At 37.1% G+C, this 16,123-nt stretch overlaps 1 protein-coding gene across 1 annotated transcript; it reads left to right on the top strand.

The window, feature by feature from the left end:
- Window positions 1-518: 518 nt before the first annotated feature.
- On the top strand, window positions 519-13,499 carry LOC140142580 (uncharacterized). The gene is made up of 7 exons (XM_072164573.1): window positions 519-960; window positions 5,243-5,331; window positions 6,328-6,613; window positions 7,569-7,630; window positions 8,394-8,544; window positions 9,384-9,442; window positions 11,031-13,499. The coding sequence occupies exons 1-7, from the start codon at window positions 719-721 to the stop codon at window positions 11,357-11,359; spliced, it is 1,218 nt and encodes a 405-aa protein (XP_072020674.1). The 5' UTR covers window positions 519-718; the 3' UTR covers window positions 11,360-13,499.
- Window positions 13,500-16,123: the final 2,624 nt, after the last annotated feature.

The raw sequence follows: 16,123 nt of genomic DNA, 5'->3' as shown, positions 1-16,123 counted from the left end.
CAACAAAACATAGCAACACATTTTTACTGCATGCATATCTGGTCATTCCGGAATGACGCAAAACACAAATCTATTTTTGAATCGGAATACTTTCCTTTATTACCTTGGCAACAGCATGAGTATCGACATAACGATATTCCCAAATGTATCTGAATTCTGTAGTTACACAAACATAAACTTAAAAAAACCTGAATGTTAAAAGTATTACATGTATAGATGACTAAGAAAGCCTAGTATCACGAGTATAGCCTATAATGTTGCTTTTTGTTATGAAAACGCAACTACTAAATATAAGGCCTACTTATTTAGCTTTATTCCCTTTAACCATGTATTTAGTTTTTCATCACATGCTTAGATATGTACGCATAAACGTAAACTATTTAAAAGGTTTATATTTTCTTGGATTTCTTCATGAAAAGTGAAACTTATCAATCCTAAGATCGACTGTGTATTAAGAGAAGTGTGCGCACGCGCTGTTACAAATACCGATCCTTGTGCGTTTCCTATGGTTTTTCCGGTATCTGTATCACGAGTGAGCATGCAGGGTTGGTATATGCTACTCAATGTCACACTTAGTATAATTCAACGATATCTTACAAAAATGGATTACTAATATGACGGATAAAATGAATTTAGGACACTTTGATGAAGAAAATCATGATTTTATGGAACATATACATCCTTTAATGGTGCAGGTTCTGTGAATACAATTCGTTGTATGTGCAGCACAGATTTTTCTCTATACCCAACGATGTATTTTATGTGTTTAGCACAAAACATCGTAAAGCAAAACTTTTTGTGGCAGATTTTAATTTTAGGACAGTTATTGCTCTTCTACCAGTGTCAGGAGCTTCAGCCTTCATCAATTTCGCCATACTGTCAACAACACCACATTGATAGTGTAAGTGAGACAGAGCAACGTTTAAGGGACATCGTACGACGTCCAGATTTCTGCCCATGGTAAGTGCTTTTACATGTACATGTATGTCATGATCATCTGTGGAATACTTGATATCAAAATAGAAATGAAGTCAAATATGGAAATCTGACCTTTGAGCAGGTCACTTAAAATGACCGATGTGGAGTTAATGTGGCCAAGATTTGAGGGAACAAATGGGGGTTCATCATGGAGGTATATTTCAAGTAACATATAACAACCCATGCATGCGGCAACGGATGTTATGCCGAGATATAATGTTGCCAAGTATGCCCAAGTCAGATAGGACTGCTAGCTGCTTTTGTTAGTACAATCAAAGAACCCTGCAATTATGCCTAACTTTTATTCATTCGGGTTGTGTACTATATTGAAATGTCCCAGTGTCATGCAGACACACAACTGCAAGAACTGATACAATCCAACATTTTCAGAAACTGAATGAAGCTATAACCAAAGACCTATAATATCTGTGGATTGCTTATAGACATCCATGTTAATAGCGTTTTAAGGCGAAATGCTCTCGTCAACAGTGGCACAGTTCTATAACCTACATTCAATAGTTAAGTTGACCTCAAGCTGTGGAGTATGAACTATTGTACCTACCGCATACAAAGGTCATTCTATGAATAATATCCATGGTGTTTTAGAACTGAGCCGTTAGGAGTGTGTTGTTTGGAGAGCCGAGGTTAGAATTTTTATTTTATGGTTGAACACGATTACGGAAATGAGCGAAAACAAAACACCATCAGTATTTAGTCTGAATTAATTCCGTTCTGCACAATTAACAAGAAAACCCATATAAATGTACACAGGCTTTGAATAGCTTATATCAGAACCTTATGCGGGAGAACATGCATTTGGATTTGTTTTAATACTATGAAACAAATGCTTAAGATCCTTACACTGTAAAAACAGTGTTTAGGATTAAACACTTTTCTAAACACATTCTTCACTTCATTTTGTAAACGTGTTTAAAATAAGAGTGTTGATGGATAATGTTATAGCCATTGAACATCGATGTTTAGGAATTTGATTCGCAGTGTTTAGTTTCTAAACATGTTTACAAAGTTTAGGCAAGAATGTGTTCAATGGCTAAACCGTACAGTTTTGTCAATGTACAGAGATTTGAGTGGATGTAGAATATTTAATATTTTTGATAATCTATGATGTTTTCGTTATCTATATTCCCATTCTAATGTTTAGCTTCTAACGAATATTTAATGACGCAAAATAGACAATATATTTCCACCAGACATGCTACATTATTATCGATTTTACCTCAAGAAACATTCGTTAGAACTTATGCATTACTGGAAATATAATGGGAATCGATTAAATACAGTATATATAAATATATAAGAATGCTCAGTTACTGATGGGCTCTACTGACCAAATGGGCTCTACCGACCAACATTTAAAGAATCATAACTTTATTTAGAAATAAAAATCTGAATGTCTTTAAGAATTGCATTGCCTTACTGAAATAGGTGCAAACACGAGCACCGTGCTTTAGGAAGTCTCCATTGCATATCAATTTCAAGTGCAGTATCTCAGTAGGGGACGGTGTACTTGGCTTCCAACACCACAGGAGTCTATTAGACTTGGTGCCCCAAGTTTGACCCAGCTAAATTCAATTCGCTTCTTAAAATATTTTATTTCTCAGAATTCAGTTCATTTTTGGTATGTATCAGTTTTAACTTCTGAAGTTAGCACGATACAAATAGCATGGTCAATAGTAATAGTAGCGCCATTGCATCGTGATGACGTTTAAACGTTTAAATCAAAATAAAAACACGTTTAAAACGTTTTAAAAACATTCATGTGTTTGATAGAATGTTTTTTAAATGGTTTGGTTTCAGATCTTGAAAACAATAAAATACAATCCAATATCATGGATTGAATACTTGTAATCCGAATTTCCACCAGTAAGAAAGAAATGTTTTAGATTTCACCATGCACTTAACCCGAGGGGGGGGGGGTACTCAAATTTTTTTGGGTAGGGTGTGCCTCCGAAGATTTTGAAGTTACAACATGTACTTTTGACCATAAACATGATAAATCAGACAGTGTTCATATATGCTATTGTGTGCTTATGCTAATGTATTACGTAATCAAGTATTTTTAACATCGCTAATGCACATTTATTCTGAAAGTCGAAGGTAAAAATTTGTATTTATCATAAATAAATGTCTTCAAAGTCATGCTTGAGATAAATCATGATTGTAGGAACTTATACCATCACTCGTGTCCGAACCTCTTTTTGTATTTAGCGAACGTCATGTTTATTTGTGTACAGGAAGTCCTGTTTGTGTCCATGTTTGTTGTTTTGAATACGTCTATTGTCTTATTGCTTCCGTGTTTGTGGTTGTGGGATTGTTACAAATGGCTAACTTGATATAAATAGAATTGATTTCTTGCTACTTGATACAGTACATAATATTTACCAATCATAATTTCCTCTTTTGTCTTTATTCATCTTAGTTTCCATCTTCGATAATTGGTATAGATCCTAGGCGCAATCTGATTTACGATTAACGTGCAAATTAGGATTTTACATATTTAAAATTCGTATGTTAATTTAAATTGACATAAAATATTGAATCATGTTAACTATAATACCGTAATAGTCCTAAGAGATTTTTCTAAATCATATAAAAAAGGAGTGAGACAGCTGTATTTGCTAGGTTAGTGTGATTTGTTTGTTTGTTTATTTGCTTTATACGTACAAGTGTACGACCTGTTCATCTACGACTTCAAGCGGTCTCCTGATATACACATCCACACTTATTCTCTTCATCCACGTAAGGCCATAACCAAGTTCCTACATCCAGCTGTCTTTTGTCCTCTTCTCTACCTCTGCTCATGATAACTTTTGTTTCTTTGCGTTCTGCTATCACTGTTCTCCTCAATGTTGTTTTTGGTCTTCCCCTGTTTCGCTTCACTTGTGGAGTCCATTACAGTGCTGTTATAAAGGGTGTATCAAAATAAAGTATACAGTTTGAAGAATGCCACTAGATCAAAAAGTATTAGGTATTTACCGGTAGTCAAAATGTTTTTCTTTATAGCTGAATCAACATCTTGTCCTCCCACAACTGAAAATCACTGGCGTCAGTGGCGTGTGATCATTAATAAGGACTCAGTATTTCTTGTGAGCCGAGTAAAATTGCAGTTGCGTGAAGTTGATAGATAAATTAACAGATTAGTCTTCTACATGGCCACCAGGGCATAACTACCATTCTTTTGTATGCAGATATTAGGTCTCCTCAACATGGCATTCAGACCATGTCTTATGAGCTGAGATGAGAGGTCTGTCCTGCTTGGATGTCAACTTGTGCAATTATGTGTCTCTGGAGTTCATTAAGGTCTGCAGGAGGACTTGTGAAAACCTTTGATTTCAGATAGCCCCACAAGAAGAAATCCAGAGGTGCAAGATCGGGAGATCTTGGGGGCTATTCCACTTGGTGCTTCAAAGCAATCACACGATTGCCAAGCAACTGCATTTTTACACGACTCACCCTGTATAACAGCACTGTAATGGACACCACAAGTGAAGCGAAACAGGGGAAGACCAAAAACCACCTTAAGGACAACAATAGTAGCAGAACTCAAGAATTATAAGTTATCATGAGCAGAGACAGAGAAGAGGACAAAAGACAGCTGGATGGAGGAACTTGGTTGTGGCCTTTACTAGATTACGAGGGGGATTTTTCCAACTGTATACTTTATTATGCTACACCTTGTATAGGGATATTGCCCGTACTCTAAAATAAACGGACGCCTAAAGTTGTGTTTAGGTTGTTAACACCAAAAGTGTTCTATAATTTTTAAAGCTATAATACTGAATTTTTACCCATGCTGTCCATGTTTCCTTGTTTAAGAGTGTTATGTCACACTAAAAACTGTTGAGGCGAACAGGTTTTAACGCTTTCCAGGCCATAATTAAAAAATTTTATATTTCAATGTGTTCAATTTTGAACACCAGTGTTAAAGAAATGAACACTTGAAAGAACACATTTTCACACCTTTTTGTAACAGTTTTGGAACACTATGTCATGTATGTGTTCTAGAACGTTCTAGACAGGTGAGGTTGTGTCCCTCAAAGGGGGGGGGGGCAAAAAGTTTAGTGGTCCATAAGGGGTGGGTGGTCAAGTTGCTACCAAAATATGAGAAAGATCAGCCCCCACCAAATTAAAGTATTAATATCACACTCCCTACGACAAATATACTTAGTAGGTCGTACTAACATGATTGAAAATACGAGGTTTAATTCTTTTAGCCTGTTATTTTTTTGTTGCATTTAACCAGGAGTGAAGAATGCAATGGTACATGTGATGGGAAGTGCACCGGACGGCTGAGATCTATCAAAGGTTATTGCACTACCGATAGTGTCAGTGGTACGTAGATTTTAAGGGAGATAAGGGAGATAAAAGTGAAAATAAACACTTTTTATTGGCAAACGCAAAGAGTTGAACCGAGTTTCACTAAAGCTCACTATTAACACCACTAGACGTGCATATTTTACACGTGATGTGATGACGCAATTCCAATTCAGCCCAAGTCATATAATACCCAGGGAACCAGCCAGCGTAATCCCCGTGGCTACAGGTCGGTGATCTTGTGCCTGCCATTCGAGGGATCTGAGGTTCGAATCCCAGGGGTACCAAGTGACTTCTTTGTTCATTTTCTCTCCTCTTCTTTCCCTTTCAATAGCAGAAAACCCACGGGGTCGGTTAGGACTAAGGTTTGATATAATGATGGCGCCTTTTGAACTACAGCCTCTTCAGGTACTAATTCACAGCCCACTTTGTTCTACGTGAACATCGCATCTCTCTTTTAGTAATGTTGCATCAATCACAGATCCTGCATTACCTTTAAAAAAGCTACGGATATTTTATATTATGAAAAATACATAGAGTATAAAATGAAATCATTTCAAGCTAGAGATAGAAGTATACACATCGCTATCCCTAGCTGGAACTGACTTCGTATGCAATAATAATATTTTACAATATCCCTTTCCAGTGTATAGCCACTGGTGGCTTAAAACCCACCATATTGGAAAGGTTTTTTTTTATTTATCTAACAAAAGTAAATGACAGAATTTGAAGAATTTGTTTCTAAAATTGGTGAGACAATGACTGCTCTATGTAAACATCTGATTAATGAATCCTTGTGAGTTGAAGATCTTACAATAGTAGATCATTGGAATATTATAACAATGATTTGAGTGTTCTTTCATCTCTATGCGTCTAAAGCGTATAATGAGGCCGGCTCAACACAAAGCTACTGTATTGATATAGATTCTTAACCAGTTTTGGGAACAAACTCTTCATGTTAACTAGCATACATATATTAACTGCTTTTATTCTTTTATTCTGTTCTAATCCTAGCACGAGACGCATGTATACAGGGCCAGTGTCTCTGCACAGACCCAAAATTAACATGTTTTCAGCAGAAACATTGTCCTTGTTATACCGACGATATAGATGACGTCATCAGTAAAGAAGAGTGCTGTATTCACGCCATAGATTGCATCATGGGAAGCGGCAAAAACACGGAGTCAAAATCTTGTTTCATCAAGCCTGATGATCCAAGACAAGTTGTACAATGTCATGACCTGGCCGGCATTTGTAAGGTTTTGGAGGAGTACGTATGTGACAATTCTTGTTTAACAAGGTAAACAAACGCTGTTTGATACATTTTACCCATCTATCTATTCTATTGAATGTTCACCCCTGATAATATCCTAAGCAAATACAAATATGTGATGTGATCAAGCAAAATCAATCTGAAGTCGGAAATACTGATTTTGAGATATAGCTAAACAAAGGAAGTATTTCGTTTTGTTTCCTACTGTTTTGGACACTCTTGAACTGTTTATATCTTTTGAACTGGTTGTCCAAATTCAATGGGCTTATCTGCAAAATGCTGTTTACAGCTATGTCATATTAGAACTATCAGCCAATAAATGCACCTTTTAGCTCAGATTTAAGATCTCATTCGTTAAAATCGGTCAAGAAATAAAGAACACCATGAACACGGTGATCATGGTGATCCAAAATCCCAAGGCTATGCAAATTCAAAAGTTGCAAGTTACTCCATATATTGATTTGTACAAAAAGCGTTCTCGAATAAGAGAACTAAAACAATTCGAACACCGGGTCTCTCTAATTCTCGATCGATTTCAACAAGTGAGGTCTAAAATCAGAGCTACATGGTAAAGGTATTGACTGCTGGTTTTGACATAATGTGGTGTGATCAAGCAAAATCAGTCTGAAGTTGTACATAAAATACTCTCTTTGAAAATATTCTCAAAATTATCTGAGAAATTATTGTCCAGAAAAATAAAACATGTTTAAAAGTGATACCTCTTGAAGAATAATTCCTGCATAACTATTCAATTTCTAGACCTTTAGCTTCTATCGGCACGCCGCGTGACTTTGCATGCAATATTTCTGGTGATTGACCAGTGTCTATTATCGTTTAACGAACGTGGTAATTAACTCCATGTCTTCTATCAAAAGCTTTCCGATTTTCATATTTATTATAGGTGTATAATTTCCTTTTCTCTGACATGATCTTCAAAATGTTTATTATATACCTTCTCTCGCTAACTCCTAATCAAATACAGTACCCAGATACCTACAACATCGCCAACCATAAGAAGCAACTTGACCCATTATACCAATATTGGTAAGTAGCCTATTGATATACAACCAGGTTGTAAACACCACAGGTTATTGTAAACCGGCACCAAATAAAAACAACAAGTTTATAGTTAAGTTGACAATCAAATGCAATAATAAAGATTTAAGCGAGGTGATATTTGGAACATTTTCCTTCTAATTCAAATGCAGTATACCATGTATACGATGTCTTTCGAAATAACGGAATGCATACCAACTAGACACGGCATGGTGGTCACCACCTTAAACATAACACTAATTTCTTAATCATAACCCTAATCCCAACCTAACCATAATCCTAACCCATACCCTAAACCTTACCCTGCAAATTTACCCAATCCTAAAATCTCTTGAGGTAGGGTGACGGCTATAAAACTAAAGGCTTGTAAGAATCTGCAGATTTGAATTTCCTTTTTACTAATTTAATGATGAAGTTCGAGATTTGTCTAAAACATTTACTTTTGTAAATAAGAGATGCATTAAAGTCCATGGACTATCTCGCCAATGAAGCTGTAATAGATAGGACTAAATAGTATGGATGAGTTGACTTCTGTACTGACGTCAATTCCTGGCAGTATGCGCACACATCATCACAATTTCCATTGTTTTTGTCTGGCAGTATGCGCGCGCATCATATGTTGTTCAGGGCTCGTGTTTTAAACCTCCCGCCACATCACAATAAGGCTATTGAACAGTGTAGTGAATGCATGGGGTTTACTCAAGCATATCGATATACCAGTCTCTTGTCTTTGTTGATAAACATTTTTCAGATGATGGCACGGTAACTCCACAATCCAGACAAAGCAATTTAGTGTATTACATCGTTGGACCAATTCTCATCCTTGTCGTTGTGTGTGTTGTCATCGTTACCGTTCATTGCGTAAGGAAGAAGAGAACCCACATCGAACCAGAGGAAAAAGTGTACGTAAATTAAGTTATCAATATAGATTAGGTAGAAAAAACAAACAATAAAAACTTCAAGGGAACGGTCCTTTTTACAAAATTTGGACAGAAATTGTAGGGGTCTGCCATGTTTTGAGTTTTTGCAATAGGCACAAAATCTAAGGTACAGAAAAGAGGAAAGTCTACAAATTAATATTTTAGCACGATCATTATTTTGTTAATGTATGTTACATTCTTAAAATCGGATAGTATATTTAACGTTGCATTTTGGTACAGACACTTTTGTTTGTCAGAACAAGTGATTGCATCCCGGGTTGCATGCAGTTCGTGTGCCACCCCGGAAAAACAGTAAAAAGTTATCGTACAAGTTGTTTACATGTGGCCTTTTTAGCCACCCATCGGTGAACAAAGGAACAAACAAAATGTCCCGTGTACGGTTAAATTAAAAAAAAAAAAAAAAAAAAAAAACCAAAAAAAAAAAAACAATTAAAAAGCTATTTGTTGGATTCTGAATTTGGAAATCCATAATCTAAAACACTGAAGGTGTTGGTACACTACACAACGTGGCAAAAACAAAATGACTTCACTGATTACCATCATAATAGCATTCTCCCAAATTGGAAACCTTTCCCAGGGACAGATCAGACAGCATGGCCAGACGGTAACGTGAGTTACGACCCATCTATACACACATCCCCACACACACTGAGCGCCCCCTCCCCCAACTGACGGGAAAGTGGGACACTGCCTCTCTTTGTTCACCCCACTGAAGAAATAGCTAACGTAGGACTATGATCGTGTGTATAAAGCCATTGTTATTTCCTCACAACTGACATGTTTTTTTCCTGTTTTTACAGGGATGACATTGACCGATACACAACAGTTGACCATCCGCAAAGGACCGAATGTCCTCCAGGTAATTTCATTCACGTTTTCTGTAACTAACATGCTAGTTAATCGTCAACTTAAGGGTGGTAAAGAGGGCGGATCGTGGTTTCGATTCCAGAGGGAGGTTACCTGTAAGCGACACAGCCATCAGAAAAGGACTAGCTCAGATCGCGCACCAAATAAACTTAGTATTTTTCCAGTCTTGAAAAAATAATAGGAGATGTGAATCATATAACTACTAAAACTATATCAGCTGTGGGAAGTGCAATATTAACATATGGAAAGGTTTCTATACAAAACGATTCTCTTATAAACCATCTACGCACAGTTTCCACCTCGATACACCTGAGCACACATTTTCGTCCTAGAGCTTCCAAGCAGAGATCAGCAAGCAGTGAATTGTCTCCACCACAGTCTTTGATTACACTACACGGTTGAGTGCATAGCATCGTATGAGCTGTAGAGCATCTAGCTGGAAAATGGGTCTATGTAATTGTTTTTTTGTCGAAACTTCAAGTGTTTCCTTCATCCAATCAGAATTTTCTTTACATCAAACGAAAGCTAACACTTCCCCCTAAAAACACTTTTCGTCACTAGGTCAACAGATAACGCAATTCAATGTTATAGCAAGACGAATGTGGTAAATCTGTTGAAAACTACCTATCCAAGCACATGGTATGACCAAAATGTAGGTTTTAAAAGTCAAAACCTACAAGCGTATCTTGCAATATTTGTCAAATTTTATGTCATTAAATGAATAAGCACACTTATATTGTCCATCCACTAGCGTCACTAGAATGAGCAATGGCCAATTCTCTTTAAATTGCAAATCTTTTGCAAAAAGTTACTATTTTCGCCTGTTTTGTCATACGATTGGTAAATTCAATGAACTATGACTTTGCTAAAGAGCGCTTACAAATTGACTTGATATTGCCTAATGCCATAAATCAATGGTCGGGTTTTCCTCCCAGCTTCACTGCATACTCTTATCACTAGATTTATAAAGTTTACCTCAGGACTGTTAAATGTCAAAAATTTCACTTTTAATAATTTTCCATAAATTTTGTATACCTCGAGAATTGGAGACAATATTTTCCACGTATATTCCGACAAGGATAGTGTTCGCTAGTCCTAAGGTCTGCTATTCCTAATGTCCGCTAATGTCAATTTTTTTATAGTTTTATATTTACCAGTATTAGGCAGCTTAAATCTGCAGTCCATAATGACGAAAGGATATACTGATCTTTATGTTATTAATTTTTTTATTGTAAAACTCAAATCGCAAGGTGTTATAGCCTTTTGCCATGTATTTGACCATTTATTCGTATAACATGACATGCTATTCTCGGGGGAGCTATCAGTAACAGGGCGAAGTTCACAGAGATCCCCGGAAACATATTACAAGAACTTAACTATTAATCATTGGATCGAGGCGATTATTTTCAAGCTAATGAATAATTCAGTTGTAATCAGTCGATAGGTGGACATTTCTTCACTTGGAAACCAGCGGAATTCATCATAGCTTTCCGTTGATAATTTAAAATCGTGAATTCAGTGCCCTCTCAAGAATAATAATGTACTCTATTATGTCTATGTAATATTTTCATTCATTTCAGATGTACGAGATTCCAACCTTGACAACCCACTGTACGATATGCAAGTCGTTGGCGAATCGACGCTCAGCAACAGCCCGACTAGCCTTACCAGACCGACCGATTTCAATGACAACACGAGATCTTACGAGAATATGTCACAGTCAGCCAGTGTTCCATCATCACCGACTTCGGAAAGTGAAAAACTTCTTCCTGATTCAAAAACGAGTACTGCAAACTCAAGCTCAAATAAACTAAATGTACCGGTGTTTAATGCCCTTCAGAATCGACAAAGGGTACAAGATCAAGAATTACATTTTGCCACGTACCCCAAGTCCTCAACCGGAACGTAAAATGTTACCGGGCATGACGGAGGAATATGAACCAATAACAGTACCCTCCGAGTCCCCAAAGGATGGCGAAAGCGCACGTTCATCAACATGTGATGAAGCGATACCAATGTTTGAAATAAAGGCGCAAAGTATTGATTCTGGGTACGAGAATGCAAGTTTGACACCAGATGGTAAACTTAAAACTCACCAGAATAATTCAATACATGAAAATGATAATGTCAGTGGAATATATGACTATGCTAATCCAATGACAAAGAAATTTATTGCTGACGATGTGGAATATGCTACACCGGAAGTCAACAACGTCGGTTATAACCGGCTTAGATCGGGTAACCGGCAACACGATATACCGACTGGTCCTAATCAGTACAATAAGCTGGCCTGTTCTGCTGGGACAGTTCCAAGAGAGGAGATGGGAGGAGAATATTCATCTCTGCAACGGGAAGGCGGTGATCTTGTTAAACCAAAAGAAGCTTTACCAGATGTTGTTAAGGTTGGACAAAAACACCATTAAAGAGAGTTTACTATCCAGTACTAAGGGGCTGTGCATTAATTATGAGTCGGGGGGGGGGGGGGGGTGGTGGGGCACGATTTGTTTGCCCACATTCATGAGGAACCTTTTAAATAACAATGCTCTTAAAAGACTTATAACACAATAATTAACATTTAATTAACATTGAATTTAATATTTAATTTTACATTTAATTAATATTTAACATTTTTTTAATAATTAACATTTTTATAACGCAATGATTATGCAACATAATCATGCAACAGTTTCTGATGGCTAAGCTCGCATTATATATCTAGACTATTGTAGGGTTTGCAAATTGGGTTCCCTAAAAATTGGCATGTTCAAAGAGAGCGGGGAAGCGATTTTGCAAGCTGAGAGGCGGGCAAACAATTTTTTGGCACATTATTTTTCATATTTTACCCCGGTTCATAATTATATATGTTGTATATACAACATCAAAAAACGTTTTTGTCAAGGTTACAATAAAATAAGCAGCACTTAATGATTCTAACAACATAAAAAGGTATATATTTTGTCCTGCATTTTGCTCAGCATCTATATGATGTCTCATCACTTTGAAAGACACGTAACTAGATGACACGGACTACATCCGCTAATCCTACGGGCCACTAGTCTTACGGGCCACTAGTAATACGGTTCGCTACTATAAGGGTCGCTAGTCTGAAAGTTCACCAGTAGGCCTACTATGACCCTAACCCTAACCCTACCCCAAACTATAACTTACGACTTAGCGAACCTTTATTATTTTTCGGCTTATAACGAACCTTATTTTAAATTCTTTTGATGGTGCCGATTTCAAATAACATTGGTATGAAGGGTAGTTCCGATAGTTCGTAAAATATGGAGAGCAAAGAATAATGGTGAATGGTAAACGCACACGTACACGTAGGATTTGGTCAACACGCGTTCAGCGCAACTGCAAAATACATTGACGTCCAAAGAATGGGAGTAGCCTATAATTTGCATTTATCTCTAAGAGAATGCCTGCATGTGAACATAATCCGAGTTTTGTTGGAAACCCGTGGTCATCGTCACTTCACATGTCCCAATACAAAATAGAATATAATCTGAAGATGAATTTCTATGAATTACATGACAATCCTGGAATAATGTTATATCAATATAAGTACTAATAATAGTTTTGCTGGGGTCAAAACATAATATCTTACGGTACGTTACTATAGGCTTAGGAACTGGGGGATGGAAAGCGGGGGTTCTAGCCCTCAAATCTGTGTTTGAGGGTTGGAATGTCCTTCACTCCCATAAGGAGCTGTGCAATAATTTTGAGCCCCCGGGGGAGGGGGTAAAATTTCCGGACGGTCAAAATTGATTGCCCCCCACCTTTCGGCTCGCCAAAGATTTCTTGCCCCCCCATTTTACCCTCCCAGGGCTCATAATTATTGCACAGCCCCTAATATTAAGTAAAAAGGCTTCTGCTTCCTGAGCCTATGGTTATATTGACTTACTTGTAATAATTTAGTGGGAATATTTGTTAACGATATATCGAAATTACTTGTAACATTGGTGAAATGGTTTCGAATCCAGTTCATTAAATATTAAAGCCTGTGATAATTTCACCAGATGGTGTTTCTTCCCTTTAGGTCATAGTCGGGTTTCTTCAGAGCTGTGTCATTTTATGGTTATCATTGTTAATTAAGTTATTACCCCCATTTTGCAGCTATAACCTTGACAAAATAGGATATAACTCCACGGACCTACACGGGAATAGACCCTATTGAATAAAATCCAATAACCTACACGGGAATAAACCCTATCGAATTTAACTCAACCGGAATGGTATAACCAATTATTAATCTATGGGTATAGACGAATCCAATTTCACGCGTTCCAGCTCCTCAATGACAGCCATTAGCCGCGACGGGTACCCAACTATCCCACCTAAAATGTGGGATGATGCGGCCTTGAAGGGTATTATAAACTGCATTCTATCACACGTAGACAAAAGAATGATGACAGTTTACAACACAAAAGAATCTAACATCGAATTTTAAGCGGGTTTAATCCACCCAATTGGGTACTCACAACACCTGTTTGGTGCATGCGGGTAACCAAATATGGCCGATCAAATCCTGACCATGACCTGGCTCGTTGGATTCGGCTATAACAATTTTGTAACATGTTGTAGCTCTAGACTATTTCTTCATCTATGGACGAAAGAGATAACAGACCGCGTACAATCGGTCAAAGTCTCAGCATCACCCGATAATGAGGGCCGATTGTTCCATGAAATGCTACAGGCGATGGCACGCAACGCTGGCGTGATTGTTAGACACTGCATGAACGAACAATCGGCCCTCATGAATATGCGAGAACTCACAGCATACAATGTACGGGGATTTTGATTGGTTGTACGCGGTCTGTTACTCTTTCGTCCATGGTTCTAAGTAAACAGAGGAACATGTCCATAGTTTTCACAACCATTCATAGCTATCACCTGTTTTATTGTGCGAATTGCCCTTACGGAGCGCAGAATTTTGAGGACGAGTAACGTAGTTTTCGATAGAGTGTGTAGCAAGCTTGTGATTCATGAACTGGTTTTAAAAGTACAATTTTACCAACTGATTTTGACATGTATATAGAGTCTACTGTTTTGCCCCTGAAACCGTTTACAATTTGTTTCTATTTCTCTTGGGAAGGAAATTAATCAAATAAAGTACAGTGTTTGTTGCAAGTAAATTCAGTATAAAATGTAGTAATTGATTAAAGATGTTGTAAATATTTCTTTTTAGTCTAGATCATGTAGATAATCAGTGGTGTAGATTTCTTTTTGACATGGGGGGGATGGAGTTGAAATTTTTGCTATTCATTTTCATGCTAAACTGATGAAGTATGGTGTAAAAGTGGAATAAATGCGCGCGAAAATTTGTACTTTTGGGCTCAAATTGGCAAATACAAGGTTAATTTGGTCAGAAACCCATTACCAGGCGTCAACATTGGGGGAGGGGGATGATTGTATGGACCACCCCGGCAAAATATTGGGGGGAATAAATCATTGTGTTGTAGTGAATGTGTTTGATTTTGTTATTTTCAAATAATTTTAGATCATATCCGCTGCTGGTCAAGTGGATTAGATATTAACTCGGTGAGTTATAACTTTTGTGTTTAAAAAGTGTTAAAAATTGAGCATAATGATTAATGCTTGTAATCTGTCAGCTATTATCGTCACTGCCAAGATTAAAAAACGCAAGATTCTTTATTTTGATTAAAATTATTCGTCAACTTATCAAGCATTGTTACGATTTGACTTCTTACATAGGTTGTTGCAAACCCACTTCCCCCAATTTTCTATTATAAACGGCATATTCTAAAAAATCTCTGAACATATGCGATTGTCACCGGATTTCCCCTAAATAAGGCAGGATATTACTATACCATCTTAATCACCAAGTAAAAAGTCGATATCTCTTGCAATAATTTCGTACAAAATGAAAATATTGGAGGGGCCTCAGCACCCAATGATTTTTGATGGTCAGTCCATATACACCAGGGTATGGTGCTGTGGTAAAACTAAAATAAGCGCAAAAGATGGGTCTACTATTACCTTAGTGCTTTTGGCGTACGCGCGTTTTGGTTTTAAAATACCTGGTGAAAAACCTTAGAGGATGGTATAGCCCCCCAGCAAAAGTATTAAAGCAATTGGATCATAAATGATTATCGCTTGTTTGGTAAGACGCAGACAAAAGAAGCCCCCAACGACTTACAAAATACGGTTATGTGCAACATCGGTAGAGGGGGTGATTTAATACCGTTAGAGAAAGATATCCAAAGGTTTTAAATTTGATATAAACTAATTCTTTCGAATTCAACCATTTTGTTGAAACAAAACTCAGGTCTTTTGATAGATGCGGCACACGGACTCTACATACGGGCTTGGAAAATGTTTGAAAATATGTCGTACACTTAAAAGATGAAAAATGTAAGACATGATTTGGACACCGGCACACCTTATTCTTATTATCCCGGTTGAGGTAATGAGGTTTGAAATGAACCGTATTTCCTTTACACTGTCAACGGAAGCAGACTCTGGTATTCGGAAGCATTGAATTATGGGATTGATTCCGGAATTAGCAAGATATTATCTATAACTTCCTTACCAAATTTTGGTCTCTTGTTGAATGGGAAAAATATGAAACGGAATGAATCAAGACAAATTGGTTTCCACCATAGTTGTGGGTCACGTTTTCTGTGTGTATTGTGTGATTTCATGA

This window comes from Amphiura filiformis, chromosome 20, assembly GCF_039555335.1.
Source record: "Amphiura filiformis chromosome 20, Afil_fr2py, whole genome shotgun sequence".
In the NCBI taxonomy this organism is placed as follows: Eukaryota; Metazoa; Echinodermata; class Ophiuroidea; order Amphilepidida; family Amphiuridae; genus Amphiura; species Amphiura filiformis.
Note: the sequence above shows the minus strand (reverse complement) of the source record. Positions and strands in the feature narration are given on the sequence as shown.

Bases quoted from the DNA above. Each gene is read 5' to 3' on its own strand.
- LOC140142580 (XM_072164573.1), top strand. From the start codon at position 719: ATGTGCAGCACAGATTTTTCTCTATACCCAACGATGTATTTTATGTGT. The intron at 6,614-7,568 runs GTAAACAAACGC...AATCAAATACAG, and splicing joins GACAATTCTTGTTTAACAAG to TACCCAGATACCTACAACAT. The intron at 8,545-9,383 runs GTACGTAAATTA...CTGTTTTTACAG, and splicing joins ATCGAACCAGAGGAAAAAGT to GGATGACATTGACCGATACA.